The 26,128-nt window shown below is 38.7% G+C and overlaps 1 protein-coding gene across 5 annotated transcripts in view; it reads right to left on the bottom strand.

Annotated features, from left to right (window-relative positions):
• TP63 (tumor protein p63) overlaps window positions 1–24,043 on the bottom strand; it is a 100,624-nt gene extending 76,581 nt beyond the window's left edge. For 2 of the 5 annotated variants that reach the window (XM_033403242.2, XM_004278490.4), the window contains exons 1-2: window positions 23,845–24,043; window positions 3,836–4,090 (exon numbers count right to left, since the gene is read on the bottom strand). In XM_033403242.2, the coding sequence (XP_033259133.1) occupies window positions 3,836–4,090; window positions 23,845–23,886 (297 nt within the window). In that variant the 5' untranslated portion in view covers window positions 23,887–24,043. The remainder of the gene's footprint in view (window positions 1–3,835; window positions 4,091–23,844) is intronic. The other 3 variants (XM_004278488.3, XM_033403245.2, XM_033403244.2) reach the window with 2 other exon arrangements.
• Between the last annotated feature and the right edge of the window lie 2,085 nt (window positions 24,044–26,128).

The raw sequence follows: 26,128 nt of genomic DNA, 5'->3' as shown, positions 1-26,128 counted from the left end.
AAAATTGCTTTAAAATGCACAGATGCCTAAGAAATAGGTGTTGTATAATGTAGCATAAAAACTGTCCTTTGGGGCTTCCCTGGTGGCGCAGTGGTTGAGAGTCCGCCTGCCGATGCAGGGGACGCGGGTTCATGCCCCGGTCCGGGAGGATCCCACGTGTTGCGGAGCGGATGGGCCCGTGAGCCATGGCCGCTGAGCCTGCGCATCCGTTGTTGTGAGGCCACAACAGTGAGAGGCCCGCGTACCGCAAAAGAAAAAAAAAAAAAAAAAAAATCTGTCCTTTGTCAGGTGGCTTCACTCCATACTACACAGGGCCTGCGAGTGTCTGTATCGCCTTCTGTCAATCAAGAGAAAGACAGTCTAGATAAGATGGTGGAGAGACTTGACCTGGGAAGGAGGGAGGCCTGGGTTCCTCTATTTCCTTGGCTGGTGATCAGCCATGTAACCTTTACTTCTCGAAGTTTCCTCATTTCTAAAACGGGGTAACAGCCTCGGTTCTGAGGCTCCAAGTCGCATGAGAGAACACTTAAAAATGTGAGGTCTGTGCATAAGTGTGAGGATATATAATTTGGCTCGAAGAGTTAGGTGCTGCTATGTATAAGACACTGGTGTCCATGGTTAAGAATTTACATATTTTTAGGTGATCTCAGGAGTTACTCAAACAAGGGTTCAAATGTGCTGGATTTAGATGAAATGTAGCTGGGCCTAAAATAAGTCTAATTGCGAACAAGAAAGAACATGAATAAAAATATAAATACCATGTGATACGCTAGTAGGATGGAATGGACATCTAATTCAATCATTTTATTCTGTAATATCTATAGCATACACTGTAGACAACTGAACAGAAACCCAAGAAAGGCCAACCAGCTTAACCAAGGTCACGTATTAATGGCAGGCAAATGAACTGATTAGAAGCTAAGTTCTTCTAAAAACTATGTTGATTAATAATACTATCTCATCTTAAGGAAAAGAAGTAGTTTTCACCCCATTCATCCTCATCAGAGGCACAGACTGAATTCTAGAAAGATGAAGTAACTTGGCTCAGGTCACGAGGATGATCACAGTGAGAATCCAGGTTTTCTGGCTCTCAAGAGATGCTCTTTCCCATCACCACAGTGCCTACCCCTTTTTCAGGGTCTTGATACCACTGCTGTCACATGTAAGGAAATTTTACTAGGGTACTCTACAAAACATTTTCTTTACTTTTTTTTTTTTTTTTTTTTTTTGCGATATGCGGGCCTCTTACTGTTGTGGCCTCTCCTGTTGTGGAGCACAGGCTCCGGACGTGCAGGTTCAGCGGCCATGGCTCACGGGTCCAGCCGCTCCGCGGCATGTGGGATCTTCCCGGACTGGGGCACGAACCCATGTCCCCTGCATCGGCAGGTGGACTCTCAACCACTGCGCCACCAGGGAAGCCCCTCTTTACTTTTTTTTATTAATTAATTAATTAATTTATTTATTTATTTTTGGCTGCATTTGGTCTTTGTTGCTTCGTGCTGGCTTTCTCTAGTTGTGGCAAGCGGGGGCTACTCTTCGTTGCGGTGCACGGGCTTCTCATTTCAGTGGCTTCTCTTGTTGTGGAGAATGGGCTCTAGGTGCGGGCTTCAGTAGTTGTGGCATACAGGCTCAGCAGTTGTGGCTCACGGGCTCAGTAGTTGTGGCTCGCAGGCCCTAGAGCACAGGCTCAGTAGCTGTGGCACACGGGCTTAGTTGCCCTGCGGCATGTGGGATCTTCCTGGACCAGGGCTTGAACCCGTGTCCCCTGCACTGGCAGGCAGATTCCTAACCACTGCACCACCAGGGAAGCCCCATTTTCTTTACATTTAACCTACCACTTATGTAGGTATCCCCAACCGTTTTTTTTTTTTTTTTGAGACAGTGTACCTCTCTTGAGAGAGGGGGTTTGATGGAAGATGGTTCAGAACTGCACTAAAACTGAAAAAAAGCGTTAAGACTTCTGTATGAGGAGGTGGGGAGGGAGGGGGGAGGAAGAAAGATTGATGTTCCATCATGCTCCACCCCCAAGGTTCTTAAGCCATTTTAGGAGGGCAGTGATTCTTCATTTAGTGGCCCCAACATGCCCATTATCCCTCAGATGTGCTCACTCTTAATATAGTAGAGCTCTGCAAATGTCAGATGAAAAACTGTTAGCTTTGAAGTTCAGTGATTGTAAACATCCAGTTGGTGTGACCCCTATTCAAAAACACATCAGTGATCCATTTATAAAATGGTTATTTTAGTGGTTCTTCAGCAAGATATTACTTGGATCAACCAACCAATATATCTTTAAGTTTACTCTAAGTTTACTCACCTGGAGTGTCCACCTCCACAATTATTAATATAAACGAGACTAAATAGTATGACACAATTGACTAAAAAAAGCACATGGAAGAGAGATCAAGTTTTAAGCTAACACTTCTACTTTATGGTTGAAATACGAACCATGACAGAACCGCTTCTCAAACTATGGAAGAAACGCGCTAAGATAAATTTTTAGACAATTATGGGACACCCTGATGTGAAATGGTGAAAAGAAAAAGAAAGGACATAATCTAGTGGGAGGAGGGTGGCAGAATCAGAAATAGGACCAGCTACACAAAAGTCTCTGTAACTTTAGGGGTGCCACCGAATCCCCATGTTTTTTCAGCTTTCCTCACTAGTAAAATGGGAGTTGTGAAATGCGCCCTACCTAGCTCACAAAAAAAGTGAGGTCAAAATGAGGGGACACGTGTGAAATTATGTTGGAATTTAGTGTTACTAATGCAGATTATTTTATAAACTGTACAACTGGAGAAAAGCCTGGATACTGTAACATACAAACAGAAATGATTTCCAAAGAAACCTATTTGCCAAAGAGGGAAAAATCTGTTAAAACAATTTGAAAGCTACTTCTCAACAAGACGATGACGTTTGGAAGCATTTCTATAATCTCAGCAAACATTAAATTCTTTGACAAAATGTGTGTCACTTTGGTCTTGGGCATTCTTTGATCAACCAGTTAAAACCAGTCTTATAGGTTTCCTCCCTTATATTTAAGCTTTATTCATGTTATAATAAAATAAACTCTGAAATAGAATCAACATTCTTGTAGCTTTTTTAATTTTTAAAAGTATTTCCATGTTTTCTTAGAAAAGTTATACATAAGATTTTTTTCAACATTTTTCATCAGAATCTCTTTGAAACTAATTTAGGCCCCTACTGTGTAGTTTAGGAGGATTTGGGGAGGGAAACTTGCTTCTACATGTAATAGATATATACGTATCAATAAATTATGATTCATGTTATAGAACCCACATGCACAAATTTAACCCTTCCTTAATAGATGAGATCTTAATTTCTTTTTACACTGTGTTTGTGATTTTATTCTTTTTTTTTTTTAAATCGCACCTTACTGGGTCATTTACTTTTTCAAAATAATGAGACTGGTAACGCCTACATTCTGCAGACTGCAAACACATATCCTATGATTACGGTATTTTCCACTGGCGTAATGCTTTACGTTTTTCCAAAAAAAATCCTTCACACAAAGGACCTCCCAACAGTGTGAGGCAGGCTAGAACGCATCAACTGAAATTGCTAGGAGCCAGCCAGAACGCAGTTTGGTTCCCAGATCAGGGCTGTTCCTACTAAATGGCACTTTCTCTGTCTCTGGGTCAGTGTTGAATATTTCAAACCAAAATGTCCTTAGAGGACTAGGGAGAAATTTTGCACCATTCAATATGGAGCTCTAAGCTTTGATGGGGGAGAGAGCCGGGGTGGGGGAGGGGTGATGGAGAAGACCCTTGTACTTGGGGATCAGGTTCAAGGACACATGGGTGCCCGGTGCTCTTACCGTCCAGGTGGCGGACTTGGCGGTGCTGGACTGCTGGAAGGACACATCAAAGCTGTGTGGGCCCGGGTAGTCGGTGTTGGAGGGGATGGCGGGCGAAGGCGAGAGGGCGTCGAAGGTGGAGCTGGGCTGTGCGTAGGGCGAGGGCGCCGTGACGCTATTCTGGGCGTGGTCTGTGTTGTAGGGACTGGTGGACGAGGAGCCGTTCTGGATCTGCTGGTCCATGCTGTTCAGGAGCCCCAGGTTCGTGTACTGTGGCTGCGGGACACCCAGAAACCCCCCACGTTAGCCATTTAAGCTGCAGATCCTTGCTGCCAAAAAGGCATCATTTGGTGAGTGCCTTCTACAGAGTTCCACCTCACGTCTGCAACACTTCACGCTCAAGGGAAAATGACCGATTTGTCATGCATAGTTCGAAACTCCAGGAGAAACCCCAGGTGTGTGTATGTTTTGTAATGACCTGCACAGTTCACACAGCTTCATGGGCAACCTTTGGAGACTGCGGTCTCCCCGAGAGCATTTGAAAGTGGATTATGTGCTCATTCGCAAACTGGGCAAGAAGTACTAGTGCTCTGTAGCTGCTTATGAATTCTTTAAAATAAATGAATACTGACTGCTACTCTTTTTTTTTTCTTCTTCTTCTGTCTTGGTATTCAGAATGAAAAAGACCACTAGATAGATATGTTCTAGAGGAGACTTAAGCATCAAATTGTTGTTTACTGAGAAAAATCAGTTGTCCTCCAAATTTCCTTTTAGTCATCATTCTAAATTCTGTCTCAGGGTACCGACTTGCCCCCAGGGACTGGGTTCATGAAGACTGGAGGGAAATGAGTAGCAGGGATAGGGAGAGGCAACTATATATTTTAAAAGGTTACATGCTAGCAGACCATCCAAACAGCCTAATTTTTCATCTGTTTTTTCATTTTCTTTGTAGCAGTTTACTATTTTCTAAAGTAGAACATGTGTAAGAGAAATATCATCTAGTTATGATTAAGATTCTATGTTTGAAATAATTCAGAAGTACATTAATTCATATAGCTTCTCTGCCAGGTGTTTTATTTCTTCTAGGAAAACCGGCACCAAGTAGGTATTCAATAAGATGTTTATGGGAAGAATGATTTAACTTCTCATTTCATCGGCAAAAAATCTTTACTGTATTACTATCACAGAGGGGAAGTGATTTGCTCAAGCATCGGCTAATAAGCAAAGAGTAGGGATTTTGAAACCAAATCTTCCGATTCCAAGTCCAGGGCCCTGCCAACACCATCACACCTGTCAGCCTGATAAGATAATTCAAGTCATTCCTGAGTCAAATTGGACACATTTCCAGAAGGGGCCACCAGCCTGTGTACCATTTTCCCTTTGTGAAATCTTCTGACACGTGGAAACCTCACTGTTTCTTCAAGTTAGCAACAGGAAAACAAATGAAAAGCAAAAAGAAGGCAGTCCTGTGGGTACATATTTTATAAAGGAAATGAGAAGTCTGGCTCTTCAACTGAAACATAACAGAGTCCCAGATTAAGTCAAACTACAGAGAAGAACAAACTCACAAAGAAATGGATGCTTGAAAACAATTTTAATTCCACTTTAAGCGTAAGAAAATGATTTTACTAAACTTTAAGTATTTCACATGGGGAGGAGAAAGGACTCTGCCATTCCATTCAGTCCAGAGAGCATCTGTCTAAATGTTAACGGTTGCATGCCCATTCCATTACATGTATGCATTCGCATTCCACTGCCGAATGCCATGTCCCCATTTGCTCTTCAAATAACTATTAATCTCTTTACACTTATCCCCCTGCTGACAAGAGCAGCTGTTAGTCTCGCCTTCTCTCCCCTGACTTCCACAGCTCCTAGGCCTGTCCTCCATCTTTAGCTTCCCCTCTTGACAGGTGAGGCAAACTGCAGGTGAGACAGCTGTGAGAGACAAAACTAAAACCTGAGGCCCGGACGAAGGCGTCCACACCCCTGGCTGAATGAAAGCTCTTAGGTGTCCAAGCCTGCGGCAACAGCCTAGAAAGGGGATTGAAATTATTATTTGTGTTCAAGTTAAGGGTCAGTATACAAAGCACTCCTGAGCGTCCTGTAGGAATCAGATAATGCTCCCAGAGGCACGTGCTTCCCTAGAGCAGTACAATTAGGGAGGCAGCCGCCCCTGACAAAGGGGACAAAGAAATTCGCCAGGCACTTTCTCACAGGCAGTAAAAAGCCTGTTGGGCCAACCCTTTCCTCCTCCTTCTAGCTACACAGAATGGAACTTCAGCTAATTGTGCGCTTGGAGGAGAACAAAGAAACATGGCCCTTTGAATTTTTTTTTCCAATAAATGTAAAGAGAAAAGTTTGGGGACCCAGCTTTAAAAGCCAGTGAGTAAACACTCAGTGCTGCTTGAAGGACATAAGAGAAATGGAAACTCCATTTACCTCAGGGGTACAAAGACGACGTCCCTGGGACAGCAGTGAGACTGAACATACGGGGTGGCACCAAGGAAGCAGAAACTGTATTTCAAGCCATTAACAGGTGTTGATGGCTATGCTTTTTAATTTTTAATTAAATTTTTTAATTTTTAATCCCAAAAAGTTCGGCTGAAATATTTTCTTCCCAATAGGATTTGCTTCCAGGGCTGACGCCTCAATTTATATAATGTAAAACTAGATTTCTCAGGTTTGGGCAAAGAGCTGCTGACTATTCAAGATAAAAATGGGAAAACATATTTCATTTTAAGCTTTCCTCAAATTTTACTTTAAAGAAACAAAAGCTAAGTAGTATACTCAATTGTCTTTAAAAAAAAAAAAAAAGCATAAAAACAACACTAACTTTGAATTAACTAGCCTGAAACACACAGCAACAAACCCACCAAAGTAAGAATTGTATGATTAGAAATCTTCTTGCAGACTTTCCATGGCCTTATTAAAAATTGATATCATAAACCTGCCATAGGAATTCGTACATTTGAAGTTAATTTTAAAAGCATTTAGTGGACAACGACCAAAAAAGTTTCTTATTTGCTTATTTCTTTGATTTGAAGACAGTGGACGTGTTGACAAAGTACAATTAGAGGCAGAGGGCAGACCAGCATAGCCAAGAAGAACAAGTGTTAGGTATGTAGGACCAGCAAAATAATTCACAGCGCCCATCGCAAAATGAAAACACAGGGCCTCTTGTTCATAAATTATTAAGAGTTTCATAAGGGTGGCAGCAGAACATTAAACAAAGCACAGGGCCCTTTCATGACTGCGAACTTTGCAGCCTATGAAGGTAGCTCTGTGCCAGGTTAATGTGAATAATATTTATTTCTTCTTTTCCACCAACGTGAAGCTGGCGGGATGAAAGAAGCAGTACCTGTACCCTTTGTTTACTTCAGTAGTTCCGTAAACAGAGAAGGGAGAAATTTGTCTTTTGCTGGGATGCTAATGAGATGCATATTTATGACGACAAGTAAAATAGCCTCCAAAGTTAAAACATGACACTCGTATGAGTACCAAAAAGTGCCCTGAGAAGAACTCTGTGGGGTCCTCTGTGTCTCATGTGTTTCTTATGCAACAAAAGCTATTAGAACATTTGAAATGTAATAGGAAGTAGATTGTCCCTTTCCAACAATAAGGTATCTTGATGTTCGAATAACCTTAACATACTCTATAGGGACTCAGTGAATGAATGAACAGTGTTGTACATCTACCCTATCATGTCTGAAAGAGGAGACAGTCTTTTCTCCACAACATATAAAAGGTGAAAATGAACACGATTTGCCTGATATCTATTATAAGCCTGATAAAGTAAACAGTGGATTTCCTTTGAATTCGAACAGATGCTTCATTTCCTACAAAATAACTTTGAAATAGAAGACACTGCCTGGATCCTAGAAAATTACCAACATCTGTAGCTGAAATGTACTCAACTTCATCACAAACTAGCTGATCTGCCCACAGAAAGGATAAAACACACCTTGGTCACAGAAACTTCATATACTCCGGGTAATCACAGAACACTCTGGGGGGTGTTCTAAAACATGGAGCTGGTATGGTAAGTGTAGGGATACCAGGGGCTGAATCTCAAACTGCCTGCTTTCACCATTAGGAAAGAGCAAGTATAACTACCATTCCCAAATATAGAAAGAGGGTTTCCTTGTTGTTTGTTTTTCTCCTCCTGTAAGTTCTTTCGCATACCCATAGTCATCTACAGACTGATTTATTTCTTCAGTTTTGATGATTAGTATTAAAATGGCAATAAAGAATAGGGATTTCTCCTGACTGGTCATTGTTTTAAAAGCGTACTATATAAATGCAGTTCCTTTAGTTTCATTTTATTTTTCCTTCCTGGGTTACATTGTTAAATGATCTTAAATTCTGAATATAGGGCTTCCCTGGTGGCGCAGTGGTTGAGAGTCCGCCTGCCGATGCAGGGGACACGGGTTTGAGCTCCGGTCCGGGAAGATCCCACATGCCACGGAGCGGCTGGGCCCGTGAGCCATGGCCGCTGAGCCTGCGCATCCGGAGCCTGTGCTCCGCAACGGGAGAGGCCACAGCAGTGAAAGGCCCACATACCGCAAAAAAAAAAAAAAAAATTCTGAATATATTGTGGGCCTGAATTTTCTTCTCATCAGCTCAGCAATAATGTATATCAGTATATATCACTGTAAACAAAACTTAATATTGAATTAATATTGAATATAAACCTGGGTTTATACCTACTTAAAGTTGACTCTGTAATTACTTTCCTGTAAAATAATTTAACATCAAAAAAGAATTCCAATCAAGTCATATGACCAGTGCAATGAAACAGGAACATAGATATAATTTGTATTTCTGAAAATCTCTCTCCTCCAATGTATCTGTGTAAGAGAAATTTTATAAGTTCTTTTTCTCGCCTTTCTTAGATATTACTATCTGTAATAGCTAATTTATGGCAACGATAGTCAATAATATATGGCAAGAGATTAATAAAAAATGGGAATGCAGACCACATCAGGCATAGGAGAGGTTAATTTGGAAACATATAATCAATTTATTTACCTCAATTCAAATGGATCCTTGTCACAGGAAACAATAACTTGCCCAAATTTCATTTGAAGAAAATTATATTTATAATCCTTGACTGACTGTTAGAGGAGGCTAGGGAATTAAACATTCTTCAGTGCTCCTTCGATTCGTGAATGGATTCTAGTAATGCAGAAGAACTCTGAACTTAGACTCGGGTAACATGGGGTTTAAAGCCCAGCACTGCCACTAATTTGCCATCTACTCCTGGGCAACGTACTTAAACAACCTGGACCTTAGTTTGCTATAAAGTAAAATCTGTATACAATTGAGGAGATTGAACCTGATGATCAAACATAAATGGTGCACCAGTTCTAACATTTTTCTAGGGGTGACCATTCTCATCTACAATACTATGTAAAAATGATGCCATGAGATTGCTTTCAAAAAAATGAGATAACTGTTTTTTTTTTTCTTCATACAGATTTGCCAGACCAAACCTACAAATCCAAATTATTTCAGGCAGCATATATAGTTTCCTCAGCTAATATAACCTTTCACCTCAGGCTTCATGGAAGAGCTTTCTGAACGCTCTAAAGCCCCTCCTGGGAAAAGAAAACAGCTTTCTTCATGACCCTGGCTTTGCAAAGCATCCATTGGATTATGCTCTAGCAGACAGTACTACATTTTTATCCCCAAATATTGGCAGAATAGTGACTTTTAAACAAGCACTGCCTGAGGGAGAAATGCCTGTCATTTTTTAGTCTTCTACCACCTGCCTCACCTCAAAGAATGATGGTTTGTTTTATGCTAGAATTAAACACAATTGATTGAATGGGCTCCATTTGAGGTCAAGAAGATATTTGGAATCTAATGTTAAATTAAAGCACCATCTTTTCACCTTAAGAATGTATTCAGCATCACGTTTTTCTCAAAACCAGGTTTTGTTAGATATAAAATAGTTCACTTCTTTTGTCTTCCAAATGATCCTAGAAAGTGAGTGGAGGTAAAATATACTCATACCTTACAACGAACAAAATGTAAAAATAAAGCATTAAAACCCACAACCTAGAAAGACAGCCTGCAAAGAGTTTACTAGAATGTGTTATGCTCTGACACAAAGTGTCAAGATTCCTCTGAGGTCCAAGATTCCATAACTTAGGAGAGAGCTCCCTAAAAGCTCCAGCCAAGGCTGACAGGGGCAGGTGAGACAAATAAATACAAAGCTGGCTAATCAGGTAGACAACAGTGTCAACAAATATTAGCCACAGTACTTGAAAAGCTAGGCAGTGTGAAACGTAGAGAAGCTAGAACTCAATCCAAATTTAGCTAAATTACACTGTGTAGAGCTCAATTAAGGAAAACTAAACTTTAAATTCTATGATTTCATTAAGTACTCCCTTTTAGTAATAATGACAAATAAATAAAATTATAATCAAGAGCATCTCAATTCTAAGAAAACCTGACCTCACCATTACATACCAAGGAAGCATGGGGCTTAGCAGAAAGGTATAATTTTAATATTCAGTAATTCTTGATCAAAATAATAGGGAAAAGTATACAGAGTTTCAGTTAATTTAAAGTGAACCAGGAGTTATTTATTAAAGTTGGGTCAAAAATGCGTTTGAGGAAAGTTTCAATCTATAACAATCCCTGTCTTAATAGTTTTTTAAGCAGACATGGTAATGCTAAGAGAAGAAAGTACACAGTAATGGAGATCTTTAGTGATGGGTTTTACCATCCATATGGAAAGCATACCACAGTAACTTTAGAAGATTCATCAGTAATGCTTTGCTGGTTTTTAAAGTGAGTTTAAAATATATAAAAATAATTTTGATAATGTATCTGTCTAAAACATATCAGAAATTACGACTTAAAACACTGGGGTGATTAAATGTGATTAATGTTTTATCACAGGAGGTAGTTTTGCTCACCGTGATATGAAACTGAAGACATATCAATTTCAATACAATAGTGGTGACCATCAAGATTAAAAAAGTCTGAACCCTATTTAGCATCCATATTTTAATCCTCTGGGAGAAGAATCTTAGCTGTTACTACTACTACTATCACTCCTCCTCCTCTGCTACTACCACTAAGTTCTCTCTGAGTCTTACTACGTTCCTCAGAGTGTTTAAGTGTTTTGCACATATTTACTCATTTAATTCTCATGAGTTAAGTGGAATTATTATCCCATGTTTTACACATATTTTACAGATGAGGAAACTGAAGCTCCACAAGATGAAGTGCTCAGGGTAGTAAGTGACAGAGCTCTCAGATGTGAAACCAGTCAATCTGTCTTGAGATTTACCCACTTTCTTAAGTATCCTTCACTCGGAGTCACTCAGATTTCTGCTTGGAATATTTATGTAAGAGTTACAGTCCCAGAGATAAACCCACGCACGTATGGTCAACTAATCTATGACAAAGGAGGCAAGGATATATAATGGAGAAAAGACAGCCTCTTCAATAACTGGTGCTGGGAAACTGGACAGCTACATGTAAAAGAATGAAACTACAACACTCCCAAACACCATACACAAAAATAAACTCAAAATGGATTAAAGACCTAAATGTAAGACGGGATGCTATAAAACTCTTAGAGGAAAACATAGGAAGAACTCTCTTTGACATAAATCATGGCAAGATCTTCTTTGACCCACCTCCTAGAGTAATGGAAATGAAAATAAAAATAAGCAAATGGGACCTAATGAAACTTAAAAGCTTCTGCACAGCAAAGGAAACCATAAACAAGATGAAAAGACAACCCTCAGAATGGGAGAAAATATTTGCAAATGAATCAACAAAGGATTAATCTCCAAAATATATAAACAGCTCATGCAGCTCAACAGCAAAGAAACAAACAACCAAATCAAAAAATGGGCAGAAGACCTCAACAGACATTTCTCCAAAGAGGACACACAGATGGCCAAGAGGCACATGAAAAGCTGCTCAACATCACTAATTATTAAAGAAATGCAAATCAAAACTACAATGAGGTATCACCTCACACCTGTCAGAATGGTCATCATCAAAAAGTCTACAAACAATAAATGCTGGAGAGAGTGTGGAGAAAAGGGAACCCTCTTGCACTGTTGGTGGGAATGTAAATTGATACAGCCACTATGGAGAACAGTATGGAGGTTCCTTAAAAGACTAAAACCATATGACCCAGCAATCCCACTACTGGGCATATACCCAGAGAAAACCATAATTCAAAAAACACATGCACCCCAATGTTCATTGTGACACTTTTACTATAGCCAGGACATGGAAGCAACCTAAGTGTCCATCGACAGACGAATGGATAAAGAAGATGTGGTACATATATACAGTGGAATATTACTCAGCCATAAAAAGGAATGAAATTGGGTCATTTGTAGAGACATGGATGGACCTAGAGACTGTCATACAGAGTGAAGTAATTCAGAAAAAGAAAAACAAATATCGTATATTAACGCATATATGTGGAATCTAGAAAAATGGTACAGATGAACCGGTGTGCAAGGTAGAAATAGAGACATAGATGTAGAGAACAAATGTATGGACACCAAGGGGAGAAAGCGGGCGGGGGCAGTGGTGTGTGGTGGTGGTGGTGTGATGAACTGGGAGTGTGGGATTGACATATATACACTAATATGTATAAAATGGATAACTAATAAGAACCTGCTGTATTAAAAAATAAAATAAAATTCAAAAGAAAAAGATAAATAAGAGTTACACTCTATGAAAGCATACTTATTTTATATCTAAAGAAAATATTTTCCACTCATTAAAGACAGGATATAAAACTTCAGCCATTCTTTTGGAGACCCAGCTCCTTGGACCTAGCACCAGAAACTCCCTGAAGATCTGATCATGCCACCCTCATGCTTGAACACATTGAGCAGGTTTCTAATCTCTTAGAACACAAGCCTCAAATCTCTAAACTGCCCTACACCATACTATTTGAAACCGTCCTCTTTGCTCACTAAAGAATGGCATTCCTTCAGTTTTTCAAAGGCAAACTTCTTCAGTCCTCAAGCCTTTTGCACCTGCAGGCTGTTTCCCAACTCATCTTTCAGTTTTAGCTTCAATGTCAAAGCCTTCCTGGAGGGCCCAGATAGGTATTCTTTGTTTCACGTGGTCAGGGCACAGTAACTTTCCCCTTTGTATCACATAATTATAATTGAAAATTAATTATCTGTATAAGTACTTTTTTTTTTTTTTTTGCGGTACGCGGGCCTCTCACTGTTGTGGCCTCTCCCGTTGCGGGGCACAGGCTCCGGACGCGCAGGCTCAGCGGCCATGGCTCACGGGCCCAGCTGCTCCGCGGCATGTGGGATCTTCCCGGACCGGGGCACGAACCCGTGTTCCCTGCATCGGCAGGCGGACTCTCAACCACTGCGCCACCAGGGAAGCCCCTGTATAAGTACTTTTTAATGTTGCTCTTCTCTGCTAAACAATTATGAGAGATGATATCTGTTTAGTGCTGAGTATAATATCTGGAACCATGCCTGGGACATAGTAGGTGTTCAGCAAATATTAAAGAATAAATGCAAAACATTTCAAAATAAAAATCACCTTCGGAAAATATATTTTATTCTAATTCAACTATAACCCAAACAAGTATTGCTTTTTTACTCTAAAGTAAGTCTGTCTCCAAATCAGAGTCACCTCTTTACATCCTACTGCCCTTGAATGTTACAGTGCATCTCCAAATAATCTCAGTGACCTTTACTTTGTGTTTTGATTTGTTCTGGTAGGTGGGAATTGTGCTTTTAGCTTCAGCTGTTATGGGAACTAGTAGCAGAATAGCCAGTCCTGTCACTCACAAGGCCATGAGTAATACTTGGTAGTTCACACCTAGCTGGGAAGTTTATTAATGAGCTTCTACTTCCTTGAAATAAACACATACACATTTTTGTGCCAAGGCAGTGTTTCTTACCTGATGGTCTAGATTTTGTTTCTCATGCATCTAGGTCAGCAATAAGAATAAAAATCTTTGTGGTCATATAATGATTTACTTCCTGCAGATAGAGAAACCACCCAGACACAAGCCTCGAGTAAGATGTTAGTTTCTGATAGAGAGGCCACAAAATTGGTCCCTCCCTCTCTGATTTCCATGATTTTCTGCCCAGTTAGCTAGAATTCAGTTTAGAAGAATGCCATAATTAAGGGCTTACAAAAGTATGTTTTGAGGAACTGAGATTGTAGTTTATCAGACTTACAAAGCATTTCTTGTAAATGGTCTAAATTCATGACTTCATTTCCCAGACTATATAACACACACACACACACACACACACACACACACACACAGGTTGAAACGCTAGCCTTTATTTGCAAATGGAAAACTAAAACATGAAATAAGGACTATACTACTCAATCTGTACATATTCAAATGAGGAACACTGTTTTTAAAGTTCTAATTTGCTTTTGCTTGTCAAGTTCTTTGCTGATTGCTACACTTTTCATTTTATTTGAGATAAAGTTTTCAGTGACTTACTATGCTTTGTAATTAGACATGGTGACTTATGTAACATTGAAATGTTCCTTTAAGATTCACTTTTAACTGCAAAATAAAACTAAAGTTTCCAGCTATGCCAAAGACATGCCTTACTTTGAAAAGACACTCATCTATTCATTTCATTCTATTTACCCCATTATGAAAGTAACAATCAATCAATCAGTTTAATAATTACAACAGCTCATTAGTGTCTTATTTGGACAGAAAAAAAAAAAACCTGGGGCACCACGTTTAAGAACAAAATGACTTAAAGTTTTCTCAGACATCCTTTAGTAATAACACCATAGAAAATAAAATGTGGAAGTGTTTGCAAATCATCAAGCTTATTCACCCAGAGCAAACCACCCACATCCCTGGTGATGATTGAGAGACATCAGGAGACAAAATGAATGAAGGGAATGGTGTGGAAGCAAGTAAACACATTTAAAAAGTGAGTGCAAAGCGAGATAAAAATCTAATCGGTTCCGTTTTGTAGAAAAATCAAACACATTCCCTGTCCTCCCGAGTAATCAATGAAGTGAAAGCAGTACATTTTACACTGTTTACCTCTGTTAGAGAACAAGTCATTCCTTACTCAGGAAACTTCCCTGTGTTTCAAAAACTTTCTTGCCACTTGAAATAGAATGGAAATAAATATCTGGACTCATTAAAAAAAAAAAAAAAAGTCTTACAAGATGTCAGAGAAAACCATATGATTCAGAACATCCAGGCGGAGACCAGGCTCGTACAGGGTGTGCAATTGCTTTGCTTTCTGTACAGATCAGTTACAAACAGCCATTTCTGTAGGTATTTATGCCACATTTTTATCTGAAGATAGCCCTCCGAGCAGCAGCAACAGACGCATGCTTCCGTCACATTCAGGAACATTATTTGGTGACCCCAGGGAGGATACAGAGATAAATACCACATATCCTCTACCCTCCAACAGTTTCCAGTCCAGAGACCGGGAGAGCAATGAGGGAGGAACAGAGAAGTACAAAGAGTTCAGAGGAAGTCGGGTGATTCTGAATGGGGGGGGGGGGGGGCGGTGGAATCTGAGACATTTTTAAGAGTGAAGCAGGCCCCTAGCAAGGCTTTAAAAACTGGAAAGGATCTGACCTGAAGGTAAATATTTGAGGGGTAGAGTTGGCTATAGAAAGAAGGCAGGAAAAGTAACTTCTCTGAATTCTCACTATTCTGATTTTCAGGCTTTCAAGCACTTTGGGATTATCTACTGAAATAATTTCCCAGGCCTAAGGCTTATTATGGGCTTTCCACTTTATCCAGTGTTACCGTTTCTCTCTGTGTAGATCTTGTGGAGTCCTCAACGTTAGTCTGGTGACAGAGTCTCAAATGGTCTATTTAAAAGTAATCAAGCCATTCCCAAAACATCTGATGTTGCCCTTTGAGAGAGTAATGGTTTTCCTTTTAATTCTGATTCCATCAATAGAGTGACACTAATCCAGACTGATTTGAGTAAACAGGGCATATTCCCCATTGTCTCTGTGATCTGAGAAAGAATGAACTTGAGAAAGATCGCTGCCTGGATTGGAAATGGCCCCTTTGGGTGTTTTGCGCAAGCTTAAAAGGAAAAAGAAAATGCCTGTACAGAGTTCCTTCCAAGGCAAGCTCACTTTGGGGGTGGTAATGCTCATAGGGGTATTATACTAAACTGCACCTATTAGTGGCTTTAGCAGCAATAAGAAAGTCGAACTATTTCTTTTGTAGTGTTTCCAGAAGAGCTGACGAGAGTGTTTCATAAATTTCCGCCCCTGGCAACACACCACAGCTTGACTCAAAATTCCCTCTTTCAGCTTTTATAAGGAAATCTTTTTTTTTTTTTTTTTGGGTCCCATTTAAGAAACACAGACAAGATGCAATTCAGATCACAAGTTTTGCATAAGATATCAGTTTACACTCTACACACATCCACTGACATTCCAAAAATGTTTTATTGTTGCCAGTTATTCCCTTAGCTAGAATCAACATGTGCTTTATCTTAACACTAGTTACTGAATGTTACATTGACAGGTAAGTACTATCTGGGGAAGCTATCTCAGAATTTACAGGATGGTTCAATTTTACTATGTCTTTGGAAAAGAGACTGAAACGGAATAAAGTTAGTCATTATTTCAAACATGAAATAAATTTAGAAAGAAGAACTTTCTAAGCCTTTTTTTCCGCAGAAAATGGAAAGGAATGCTTTGGGGATAGGATAGGGGTGCTACAATGTCAGACCAAATAAAAAAGTCAAATGTGGGGAAGCACAAAGTACTGTTTCTGAAAAGACTTTACAGACATTTTAGGTGACTAATTTTTTCTGCAAAGGAGGTTGAATAGCAACAGGGTCATCTGTGGAACTTCACTGCTTCCCCTAATATTTGCAGAGTTAAAGGCAGAAAAAACACATTTCAACAAAATTCACTTTGTGTTAGAAGAGGATTAAGCTTGGTAAGGACGAGAAAGGAATGAGATACAATCTTGGACATCCCCCCATTTTCATAGAGCATCATTCTCCCTCCTACCCATTCCCTTTGCCTTTAAATCAAGTGACTGAGTTACCTTCCCCAAGAACCTACCCTTGCCTACCCCACCATTATCTTTTAAATTGCCTACATTTTCTTCCTGGGTGAAATGGAAGTGATGAAGGAGATTGTGGGAGGCGATGATATGAAGAGAAGTAAAGACATGCCTTCCCCCAATATTTCTGTTCAAATCTTAAATGAAAATGTATATCCTTGTCCAAAGTGAGATTTGACAAATTTATGGCAAAGGTTTTTAAATTTGTGATACCAAGATCTTGATTTTGTATTGCTATTGTTTTGGGGTAAATTGGGGGGGTTGTTTCTTAAATGATACATTCATATTTAGGTCTGCTCTATTATTTCCCAATTGGGATTCTCATCTTGAACAAAAGTCATACTTGGCATATGGTGCCACACTTAGCTCCAGGATCACTATCTTCTTTTAGAGCAGTGATCAGGGAAGAGATTTTTCTCATCCTGATTCTAAGATGACTATTTAATACGTAAAGTTAATGCTAATTAACATAGAAAATCAGTCTAGAGTTTGTTCCTAGCTTTGATTACTTTAAGTATGTAATTACCAAGTCCCTGTAAGAGTGAGACACCTTATCTATCTCTATAGAGGTCTAAGGAATGGGAACAGGAAACAATTAACTTTGCCCAGACCAAGCAATCATTTGGACTAATTTTTCTCCCTCCTTGCAGGATGACACTTGTCACTCGTAGAGCATGTAGAAAAAGTTTTGAATCTCGAATTCTGAACACTGCCCACGCTTTCAGAATATTCATGGGTTCTAGCTCTTAGTGAGATAAAAGCCCTTGCCATGTTTTCTTGCTGTTTCTTATAAAAGCTTTCCATTTTGACATACATATTAAATATAGATCAGTGTTTAAATCAACATTCTCTTTTCAAGTCAATATAGCATGCTCTTTCATTTGGTCCTGTGCAGTTATTCTTTGTATTTTTATTAATTTTCTACCTTCTACCCAGAATGACCTTCCTTCCTCTCCCTGTGGCTAAATTCTAGTTCTCAAACTATGTGAAATATTACCTTCGTCATGAGCAGGTTTGACCCATTTCACTGTCTTTGAGAGCCTTTGGTGTCTCTTACCACATTCTGTTTTAAACTGGAGTCACTTATGAATACCTTACGTACACACTAGGATTGTGAATTTTCAGAGGCCAGTGGCTTGCAACTTACTTATTTCTGCTTTCCTTCCAGTGTCTGGCACAAGCACCGTGACTGCACTTAACTAGCTCTCAGTAAGTGTTGAGTTGTAAGGAAATGCTCCTTTTCGTAAGGGAAATAATCGAAATGATTTGTGGCTGGGATATCAAAGACACTGTATCTAGTTTATAACCAAATATATACTACTTTTTTTATTTTGGGGTGGGGAGTGGGGAGAAATAATAAAATAAATAGTGGATATTTACTTACAGCATGACCATACATTTTATCTTCTAAGTGGAACACTTTTGGAAAATAAAAGGGGTGCTATTAAGAATTACACTTAAATAGCAAGAGTAAATAGGGACAAACCAAGACCAATAGTTCCCAACTTCTCTATGGCAGGAACCATAGCTATTAAAGAGAGCTATGGGCAGGAAAAACACAAGTTTCATGAGACTTTAGAAACAATCCATTTCTACCCTTTCAAAAGGTTCCAGAGAAGTGATGGATATTCTTACAAAACGAGCACCCAATGTGCAATTCAGAGAAATGCATTTTTATACTTCTAGGCAGCCTTGAACAAAGCCATTTATCCCCCGCAAGTGCACCTTAGTGCAGCCCCAATTACACCATTCCTCTGTTTAAAACCTTTCCATGGTTTATCATTGCCACTATATTAAATGTGTTATGGTGCTCCGTGAGCCACTCTACCTTGCAATTCTCCCTTTACTTTCTAATTCTTTCATCCTTTCAGTTCCATCAGAACTATCTGACATTTCTGAGTACCCCAGTATTCACCCTACTTCTGTGCCTCTGCTGATGCCTGTTTCTTCACCTGAAATCCCCCTTCCCTCTTTTATTTCTAAAACTTTAGAAAGTTCTACTTGTCCTTCCAAGTGAATCTGCATCACACATAGACATGTAGACTTTTGTGATCCTCCTGCTTTGAGATACTCTCTTTCTCTTTGATCCTTTATATTCTCTCGCTCACATTTCTCATATGACACTTAAGATCTCTCCTGTATTAATTATAACTGTATGTATTCATTCCCCCTATGAACTGTAACTTATCAGTGTAGGAACTGTTTCTTACTCATTTTTGTATCCTATGTACCATCTTATACGTAACTGATGTTCAGTAAACATTTCTTTACAAACATTTCTTTACAAAGTCTATAGTCCTTTTTCTAACCTACGTTTCTCTTCCTCAATACTACTCCTCATGAATATTAACAAATTTCAACTTCATTAAAAGTTATAAGTGAAAATTATAAAATGTTTATAGAGATAACACATTAATAAGCCACAGGTCCCTATTTTCTTGTGCCTCCAAATTGTGTCCTTAAGAGAAGATCTGGAATAAGATTTAAGCTTAACTCTTGTATCAACTGTTTTACCTTGACATTTCAATCCATTCTCTTCCAGAACCAAAATCCACTACCCTACTGGATATCCTTCACAGGCAACTCATTCCCTAAACTGACACTGAACAATAACGCTGTATCAGTCGTCTGACTTTTTGCTTATCATATATTTAAAAGAAAATTCTGAGTCCATTGGACTTGGAAAATCTTTCATTTTCAAGACAGTAAGACATTTATGGAAATAACCAAGTCATTTTTCAGTGAGGTGTCTTTTGGGTACCTGTGTTCGCTCTTCCTTATTTACTGACATAAAACAATTAGAAGTTTAAAATGTATTCAACAGAGGAAAAGTTTAATTTCACACTGTTACTGTGAAGGGAGGATTTTTACCCATTCCTCTCTATCTCACAAGCACAAGTCCCTCCCAATGCAATTACATGCACCTCAAAGAAAGCTTGGGTACACTGTGGTAACATAGTTCTCAACTGTTTGACCCATATCTTTCCTTGATAAACATAAAATCTCATGACCTCAAATATATACTCCCTCCCTTAATAGGAAGAATAAAGAATCTAAATTCTGTAATTGGAGTAGTGGTGGTGGTGGTGGGATGAACTGGGAGACTGGGATTGACATATATACACGAATATGTATAAAATAGATAACTAATAAGAACCTGCTATATAAAAAAAATACAATAAATTCAAAAACAATTTTCAAAGTGGAAAAAAAATACATGAAACAATTGATAATATAAAAAGAAACCAAATTCTGTATATGCTTATTGTCTAAGAAAATTTTAACAAACTTTGTATTCAGAAAATATATGTGGTGTGATGAAAGAACAACCAATATTTTTTTGATTGCTATAGTTAACCAGCCATTCATTCATACTTCCTACTGTACACTCCACACCCCCGTTGAGGATCACTGCTCTTCTAGAAAACAAAACAAACCAAACATGCTTTTTCCTTATCTAGGTAAAGGATAAGTGATTTATTATCACCACTCATTTTTCCAATAGCAGTGAAGGAAAGTATGATCTATGATCTGTGATCTAAGATCTCTTTCTCCCAGTCCCCTCTGGGCTTGAGGGCAACCAATTGTAAAACAAGTAGTGCAATCTAAGACCACAGCATGGAGTGAGGAGCGTAGCCTGGCTGACACCCGAATCAAGTCTGCTGCTTCTGCTTCTTACCTGCTGTGATTTTACCTATGGTGCTAAATAGCTCAGAGGTGCAACTTGGGAAAGCTAAAAAGAATACATTTATTAACTATAAAGAGAAAAACCACTCCCATGGGAAAAAATGTGAGTCAGCCTTTGGAAACAGTATTGGAACATGAAAGACTATTTTCCTTGCCAATGCAGGCCCAGAGGTCAATTAATTGGCAATGATCTGAACACTTAGAGTTTATACTGCTGCCTCAGCACTTTGCTTCTTACTCTCAACTAGATTTGCATACCAGTTCTTTACGGAAACTTCTTTTTGAAGCACTTACCATGAATCACAGTGGCCCTTTTTAGAGTGTATTTCTGTCTAAAGAGAAAAAGTTAAGTAAACAGGGACTCATTTTTATATCTATAGCTCTCTCAACTACAAAAAGAGAAATCATTAACCTTGATTTGTAAAATGAGGTGATTCATTATAGGAGTTGAAGTTCTGAATGTTGTAACCCATTCACCAAAGTACCTTTCCATCTTCATACTGAAGCCCAGATGGGGATTTTTAATAAAATGTCATTCTTCTAAGAAGGAGTTTGAGGGCTCTCAAACACTCTCTCCCCCCCCCCCCCCCTCTGTCTCTGTCTCTTTGTCTGTCTGTCACACACACACACACACACACACACACACACACACACACATACATACACACACACACACACACACACACACACACACACACACAGAGCCCAGGTTTTCTGGCAAGAAAATGGAACTAAAATTTAATCTACGAACAATTTCCTTTCTTTAGTGCCTCGCTCTCCAAGTATGAGACCAATCCCAGAGGCTGTATCATTCCACCCTGGCGCATTGGAAAGGTGCTTGCTTGAGGCCTCCTCATTGCAACCCAAGGCTGGAAACTTAAGCCCTGCCTGTTATATCCTGCTCGCCTTCCCCTCCCTTCCGGACCCTTTCCTGTTCAGTAACAGCTTTCCCAAATCCAGCTCTGCTTGGGGGGGAAGAACTGGAAAATTGTGGAAAAGGGGAAAGGGGAGGAACAGTGTTCTTATATCGTTTTTGAGTTACCAATCCAAAGAATTTGCTAGCAAATTAAATTCAAAAATTATTTGAAGTCAGAGAACAGGTTATGGTTTTCAAGTAATTTTCACTCTTACGGGGAGTGACATGTCTTTTTATTCTTAATCTGACCATTTTTTAACAATTCTTATGTGATAATCATAAATGGCTGATTCCATATTGACAGTTATTAATAAATGTTACCAGAAGGTGAATGCTAAAGCATTATAACTTGTGTATGAAATTTCTGGATTCTCAGGGCCCTGTGGTCCCAGGCTTTTCATATACCTACATGTAGAACTGCATTTCTACAAAGGGCTAGTTATTAAAAGATAACCCTATGCAGAAAAGAAAACTGGTCTAAGCAATAGAATGGAAATGAAGCCATGAAGATAACGCATATTACACACACTAGCAGACAGATATAAAAATCATGATAGAAATACACGAAATGACACAGGAGGGTAGAGAAATGCCGCCATGTTTCTTCATCAGTAGCCTCTATGTACATTAGCAGCATTTCAAGAGAAAACAGACAGCTGCTGCCTCTTGATCACATATCCCTTAAAGTTTTGGAAAACGCAGACTCATGTAAAGGTATTTTCTTTCACTGTCAGTATGCCGTACTCTCACATACAGCATGACACTTTTACCTCCATAAAAGGCAGTCATTACTACAAATACCTTCTCATCACAGTATTCATGCAATTTTTTTCCTTTTATGAGAAATAATCATTTCTTTCCACTTTACATCAACTTCACACTTTTCTTACAGTTACTTCTAAATCAACTTTTGCTTCTACCTTTTTTTACTTACACACACAGAGATCCCAGCCTGTTTATAAATGACTGCGCGTGAAATATCTCATGAACACAAAGTCAGATATGATATGACCGACAGATCTTTTTTTTAATGATCAAAACTGGACAACATTGGATCAAATAGAAACAAGATCATCATACAAGTTGCCTCCATTTTTTTAAAAAAAATATTGCTTAGTAACATTTTAAGCTAACTTTCAATATTAAAGCAAAAACAAGAAACTCAAGTTTCTCCACTGAGGACAAGCAAGCCTACTTGAATGTTTTAAAGGAAAACAGGCACTTCCTTTTCCTTCTTTAGATAACTCGATATTTCCCCTGCTATATTTACATAGTTCAGGTGTCTAGACAATAGTGTGGTCAATATGTGATAGCGCTGGCCTTGCTTTGTTGTCTGTTGGGGACGCTTCCTTGTGCTGTCTGTCTGAGTACTATACACTTTGTTTTGATTTTTAAGGAGCTCTATTTGAGTACTACACTCTACTTTTCCAAGCATTCACCTGCAAGCATTTTCATCTGAAACACTGAACTAGCTCTCTCCACACTGCATTCTCCCCCTCATCTGATTAGTGTCAACACAGCTGCCCTATTCTGAGGAATGTAAACTAATATTGTTGTTAGACCTCCCTCAACCTTAGGAAACTTCCTCAAAGCCTTACAGTCTCGTTAGGATTTTTTTCTTATCCCTTCAGAGATTTAAATCCCTGTGACAAACGTGTTGAGGAGAGATCAGGGAGGCAAACATCAATTCCATAAATAAAATCCTATATGCTATAATATACATTTACATGTATGCATGTATAAATATTTAATAATGCATTGCTCCAAAATAACTTTGTCATCATACAGTGAAAGTCGAAGTCAATCACCAGACAATAGGGACTTGAGTGAAGTCCCCTCAGGATTTAAGTGGGTCTCTGGATTGACAGAATTCAAAATGAAGATGGCTTAAAAAAATCTCACCTGATTACTTTAAAAAAAAAAAAAAGCATCATTTGCTTTTAGGATGAAGTTTGAAGATAGAACTGAGAACTTAACTGAGTTGAGACACAATCAACTAATTTGTCTTAGTGATACATGAACACCCAACAGAGGAGTCAGTTCAGTGTATCTGGCAGAATGTGATCTGCTCTCTCAGTCTGTTCTTATACAAAATGATTTTATAAACTCCTGAATATTGGGCTTCCTCAAATACATAACATCACCCAGAAATTTTTCTTTTCCCTTTTCTCCTACTGTTTCATCTTTTACTTAAAGAAGAATCTTACAGTCTCCACAGAAAATATTAACCAAGAAAAGAGATTCCTATACACAGTTTGCAAAAACATTACATTGGGTGACCAAGAACCACCAATATGTAAGCTCTTATTTAAAAAATAGAAATGAAATAGCATCTCTAAATGGAGTGCTAAAATCTAAAAGCCTTACCTCACTAAATTGAGCCTGGGCATTGTTTTCCAGGTACAACATGTTAGCTGTAAGATTGATCAATGCCGCTGTCCTCTCTTCTGGCTCCAGGATTTTGCCAACCCCCCACCCCCTCTGAGACCCTTACAGTAGGAATCTACTAAGAAGATAACAGACCTCAAGTCCCTCTCTGTCTTTCTCTCTCTGTACATAATTCTAGGTTCCCTAATATATACCCAACTATAGGCATGAGGGGGCGGGACTCTTCTCTTTACCTGTCCAATCCATCAACTTCCACCTGGACTCCTCCACTCCAATGGAGTGAGGCCTCTCCCATCTCATTAAGTAGTTAGAATTCCTTATCACCAATCTTTAAAAGAAAAAGAAAGAGAGGGGAGAAAAAAAAAAAAAAACAGGAGAGAGACAGGTAAAACTTTCCCTTGTCTCTTTCATAAGAAAGTACACTCTTTCCTGAAAACAAAATCTCCCCAAACAAACCACAAACCGTACCACCACCAGGACTTACACAAGGCACTTCAGAAAGTTGTTTTACACTCTGCATCTGAAAAGTAAAACTTCAGGGAAAGCTTTTGAAAGTTTTGTTTCGCTGTTTTCGCTTTTTAAACCTAGATGTGGAGTTTCAAGAATGATTACACAGTTAGAAATTTGGGGAAACCATGCTTATATGTCCTTAATACAAAAATTAAAATCCACTGCCTGATAGGCGAAGGGTTTTCAACTTCTTCTCCCAAGAGAAACGCCAGTGGTTTCATGCAAAGCTATGCTAACATAAGCCACTTGATCGTCCAGAGCATGTTTCAATAACAATTTAAACCATTGGTCCCGTTAACTTGTGAAAACAAACAAACATCCACATTATGTACAGGAAATAGAAATCCTGGGGAAAGTGCCCATTTCTTTAAAGCCCTTTAAAAAAAAAAACTGTTTCTTTCTATCATATTTCTTGAAACATGGAATCAATACAATAGCTAATCTATTTGAATATTTATTTTCTCTACCATATCTAGTTTTTATTAATGCTCAAAGATAATATTTTTATAAACAGGTAATTACTAATAAAAAGAATAAATCTTAAAGTCTGAAAGACCAATTAGCTTTTGCCTTAAAAATATATTTACATAAATACATGACAACATTCATGTAGAATCTGGCCTTGCTTACCATGATTTAGTGAAGATGAAATGCACACTGATGGTTATTGTGAGATCTACTAAAATATGCTCATTGCTGTCGAGTATTCTACATAATTCAGTTAGATTTATATCTAAACGTCACTCCTCTCCCCACACTTGGGAAGCCAAATTCCCTGTCCTGCGTGAAAGTTATAACTGGACAAGATATCTGTACAGTAAGTTAATATTTAGATTTATTCTAAAATTTAGATGAAAATTAGAAGCCAGAATAGGTTAGTATATAAACTTTAAAAATAAAGTGTGCAAATGCATTCATGACCTTGGATTTGCCTCCTCATTTTGCATCCATAAAATGCATGCACATAAGGGATAATATGATCATGGGGTGATATTTACTTTTTAGCCCCTAAGTTACTGGTAAGAATGTTTCTTTTTCTGCAAGAATATGACAACACTAATGCTACAAATTTATATCAGACAAAATGTTCATTTCTTCACTGAAATATTGGAAAGATGATCTCTTACTACCTGTAATTAACCAAATAAGCTGTAGCTACGAGGCAAAAAAAAAAAAAAAAAAAAAAACGAAGAGAAAGGGAAAGAAAGTAAAAAAGAAATGACTTGAAAAATGCAATTTCATTATTTGTACCATGAATTTAAATTATACACCCACTGCCAGCTTCTGGGTCAACAGTAGAAAGCAGTTAGCTGTTTCCTTAAAGCTGTGCTTAGTTAAGTGGTTCAAAAACTTGGATGACCCTGAGAATCATCCAGGGTGCTTTTTAAAAACAGATTTCTTGACCTGGCCCCATATCTACTGAATAAGACTCTCCAGGTACACAACCCGTACATCTGTATTTCCGACAGCCCAGTAGGAAGTTCTGAATGAGTCAGGTTTGGAAATTAATCTGGAGTAAATGCCATTAGCACAACTGCCCAGAAAGTCATTATTGAATTCTTTTTTACATGAATAGAGTACTGTAACCACTTGAACCCCTAAATCTAAGGTCCACAGTTTCAGATGTTGATGATATTCTATCAAATGTAAACAAATTTCATCTTTCGCAGAGTCAAAAGATTCCCAGCAGAATGGGATGGATTAAAAAGATCGAATTCCTTCTATCTACCACCTTAGCCTTCAGCACATGCCA

The sequence above is a fragment of the Orcinus orca genome, chromosome 5 (assembly GCF_937001465.1).
Source record: "Orcinus orca chromosome 5, mOrcOrc1.1, whole genome shotgun sequence".
Lineage (NCBI taxonomy): Eukaryota > Metazoa > Chordata > Mammalia > Artiodactyla > Delphinidae > Orcinus > Orcinus orca.
This window is presented reverse-complemented; position numbering and strand designations above follow the sequence as displayed.